Source organism: Lactuca virosa, chromosome 5 (genome assembly GCF_052849685.1).
Source record: "Lactuca virosa cultivar CGN04683 chromosome 5, Lactuca_virosa_CGN04683_v6, whole genome shotgun sequence".
Lineage (NCBI taxonomy): Eukaryota > Viridiplantae > Streptophyta > Magnoliopsida > Asterales > Asteraceae > Lactuca > Lactuca virosa.
Genome location: NC_136430.1, coordinates 144,793,434 through 144,797,362, shown reverse-complemented (window position 1 = coordinate 144,797,362; position 3,929 = coordinate 144,793,434). Strand labels below are relative to the sequence as shown.

Here is a 3,929-nt window from a genome sequence, read left to right as displayed (position 1 = left end):
TGGCACGCCATGGCCAACTACTTGCCACATTGTGGTAAAAACATCCTACTTGTGATACAAAAGCTCATCATGACGTGGCTAGCCCCTGGCCACACCGTGGTTCACCTGCCAGATTCATCTTCTTATTAAGTCGTTAATCCTCTAGGTCTAATGCTTAAACTTTCCAGAATGTTTAATCATGGCAATTTGAGCCATAAAAAATCTTAAAGTTATAAATAAGCTTGATCTGTGAAGTTAAATCATTAAGATCTATGAATTTAAATCATCAAGATGGAGATTTTAACACTTACAAAGTTCTAGGAAATGCACAAGCTGATGGAACTCTTCAAGAATCACTTGACAAGCTCCAAAAGATGATACTCTTCTTCTAAAAATGCTACCAAACACACCAAAAAATTATCAGAGAAAAAAGGGAGGCTACGATTTTAGCAAACACTTAGAGGAATGGAGGCTACCATTTTGGAGAACACTCTTCGAGGAATGGAGGTTGGGGTTGGAGGAAAACCTAGCCCCATAATCATTTCCTTTAATCCCAAAATTAATATCAAATTAATTTTTGATTAATTACTAATAAATAATATGATTTCCAAATAATATATTAATCTTAGAGGAATGGAGGTTGGAGTTGGAGGAAAAAAGGGAGGCTACGATTTTAGCAAACACTTAGAGGAATGGAGGCTACCATTTTGGAGAACACTCTTCGAGGAATGGAGGTTGGGGTTGGAGGAAAACCTAGCAACTATCAATGATTTGCAGAACAGTCCCTCAATTATTAATCATTTCCTTTAATCCCAAAATTAATATCAAATTAATTTTTGATTAATTACTAATAAATAATATGATTTCCAAATAATATATTAATCTTGTAATATATTAATAAACCCATTTTAAGTACCAATTTATTATTCATATAATAAATTCTACTCTCTCTCCTCTTGTCATCCTATCAAGTTGCATGAGTGAAGGCAACCCAAAAGGACCATGCTCATAATCAAATCAAGTACACACCAATTATAGTTATGGGCTTAGACATCTAATCCAACATGAACGTCTAGCAACATTTCACAGCCCCCAACAACGTATGACATAGTGCCATTCCATCAACGCCTAATTCCCCAGGAGCCCCAAGGCTACATTTGGTGACTAAGGTAAGTTTATCGTTTATCCCTTTGCAACAGACATCATGTTAAACATGAGATTTAGATTGCAGTCAATCTCATATAAGTGTTCAACTTTACATCAGGCCTTAGATGTCTAACCCTCAACGAATAAGAGGAACAAATCCCATCTTGAGTACATACGCCTCTTGCATTGCTCACATAATACCCGATAATAGCTTTTATAACTGCCTGGTTAAAGAACAGCATTTGACTACATCAAAGCATAATATTCTCCACACTCAAGTCCCATATATGTATCTCAGGTGTTAAGGATATACATATATTACCTTTATCAAGTATTATTCATGACAGCGATCCACGAAATGATCTTGAACGGGTCAATCCAATACTTGCTCTCTAGCAAGTACCTATGAAACTGGTTACAACACTTTGTCAACCATTCCAATTCATCTTAGTCTTACTTTATTACTGTTCCCACAATAATAACCGATTATGGACTTTAGAGTAAATACATTTACTCATGGATTAAACATGTTAATAAAGAACACAACAAATATTTAATGAAAAGATCATATGCCATATATATCATAGTCTTTACAATAGATGATGTTATAATGTCCTAATACTCAATACTAATACATAGATCAAAGCCAATCACTAGAATAGCGAAGTCCTATTCCTCGAGCATGTCCTTCAAACTTTTCTTAAGGAAGAGGCTTCGTGAAAGGGTCCGCAAAATTTTGATCAGTGTGAACTTTGCGAATACTAATTTCACCTTATTCAACTTTATACTGGATGAAGTTGAATCTGCGGCTAATATGCCTGGTCTTCTTGTGTGACCAGGTTTCTTTTGCCAAAGCAATAGCACCCTCATTGTCACCGAAAACGTCTAGGGGTCCTGAATGGTAGGGACTACCCCTAGATCCCCAATGAATTTCTTCATCCAAGTAGCCTCTTGTGCAGCTTCAGAAGCAGCAATGTATTCTGACTCTGTAGTAGATTGTGCAACAACACTTTGCTTGGAGCTTTTCCAAGACACCGCACCCCTATTGATAATGAACATATATCCTGATTGTGATTTGTAATCATCTCGATCAGTTGTGAAGGAAGCATCAGTCTAGCACTTTACACTTAAGCTATCTTCCACGCCTCCATAGACGAGGAACATATCCTTAATTCTTCGTAAGTACTTTAGAATGTTCTTCACAGCTATCCAATGACTCTCCCCTGAATTTTGTTGGAACTTGCTTACCATGCTCATAGCATAAGCAAGATCGGGTCTTGTAAAATTCATGGCATACATGATGGATCCAACTGCAGAAGCATATAGAACATCTTTCATCTTGTCTAGCTCAGCCTTTGTGCTAGGACATTGAGATGAGCTTAGTACAGTGCCATGTGCCATGGGTACAAATCCACTCTTAGAGTTTTCCATATTGAACCGTTTCAATACTTTCTTAATATATGTACCTTGGCTTAGACCTATTAATCGTTTTGATCTATCTCTATAGATTTTGATTCCAAGAATGTATTGTGCCTCACCTAGGTCCTTCATTGATAAGCACTTTCCAAGCCATGTATTTACACCTTGTAAAGTTGGAATGTGATTTCCCATGATTAATATGTAATCCACATATTGGACCAAGAATGTCACCGAGCTCCCACTAGTTTTCATGTAAACACTAGATTCATTTTCATTTCTAATAAAACCATACTTTGAAGATTTCATCATCAAAATGATGATTCTAGTTACGAGATGCTTGCTTTAACCCATGAATGCATCTATTGAGCTTACACACTTTATTAGAATGCTTTTGGTCGACAAAACCTTCGAGCTGAACCATATAGACATCTTCTTCCGAATGTCCATTTAAAAAAGTGGTTTTGACATCCATTTGCCATATCTCATAGTCATTATATGCAGCTATGGCAAGTAGTATCCTAATTGATTTAATCATAGCGACTGGTGAAAAGGTTTCATCATAATCAACCCCATGAGTTTGAGTGAATCCTTTAGCAAACAATCTTGCTTTGAATGTGTGTAAGTTGCCATCCATGTCAGTCTTTTTCTTGAAGACCACTTACTTCAAACAGTCTTGCTATTGGGAGGAAGATCAACCAAGTCCCAGACTTGATTTTCTCTCATGGATTGCATCTCAGCGTTCATGGATTCAAGCCATTTGTCAGATTCGGGATCCAACATTGCATATTGGTAGTTGATGGGCTCATCAGTATTCATCATCATGAAGCACTCGTCAATGATAAATCCATATCTCTCAGGTTCTCTACGAGTTCTATCGGATCTGCGAACGCCTTGTGTTTCAGTAGGTTGAAGGACAATGATCTCTTCATCTTCAACAACCTCTTGTTGAATACACTCACTTTATAATATTTAAATACTAATAATTTTCATTCTTGCAAGCAAACAAAAATATTTTTATTTTTATTTTTCTCAAACATGAAAAGTAGATTAAAAATTAATATTTGATGATATTAAAGTTGTTTGTGTTTGGTTTTATTTAAAAAACTAGTTTCAAAAACTACAAAACTAAAGATGCATCGGGTTGAGGTTCTTAATCTTCTTCATGTTCCACACGCCTCCCACTAGCCTCATCCATTAAAAACTTGCTTTCTAAGAATCCAACTTTTTGTGAAATAAAGATCTTATTCTTACTAGGGATGTAAAAGTAATATCCTAAACAATCTTTAGGATATCCTAAAAAGATGCATTTGGTATATCTAGGCTCAAGTTTGCTGGAAGTCTCTTGTCTAACATAAGCTTCACATCCCCAAACTTTCATATAAGAT

At 36.0% G+C, this 3,929-nt stretch overlaps 1 protein-coding gene across 1 annotated transcript; it reads right to left on the bottom strand.

The window, feature by feature from the left end:
- Nucleotides 1–2,010: 2,010 nt before the first annotated feature.
- LOC145111832 (secreted RxLR effector protein 161-like) lies at nt 2,011–2,526 on the bottom strand. The gene is made up of 2 exons (XM_079048077.1): nt 2,312–2,526; nt 2,011–2,167 (listed from the first exon to the last, which is right to left on the bottom strand). The coding sequence occupies exons 1-2, from the start codon at nt 2,524–2,526 to the stop codon at nt 2,011–2,013; spliced, it is 372 nt and encodes a 123-aa protein (XP_078904203.1).
- Nucleotides 2,527–3,929: the final 1,403 nt, after the last annotated feature.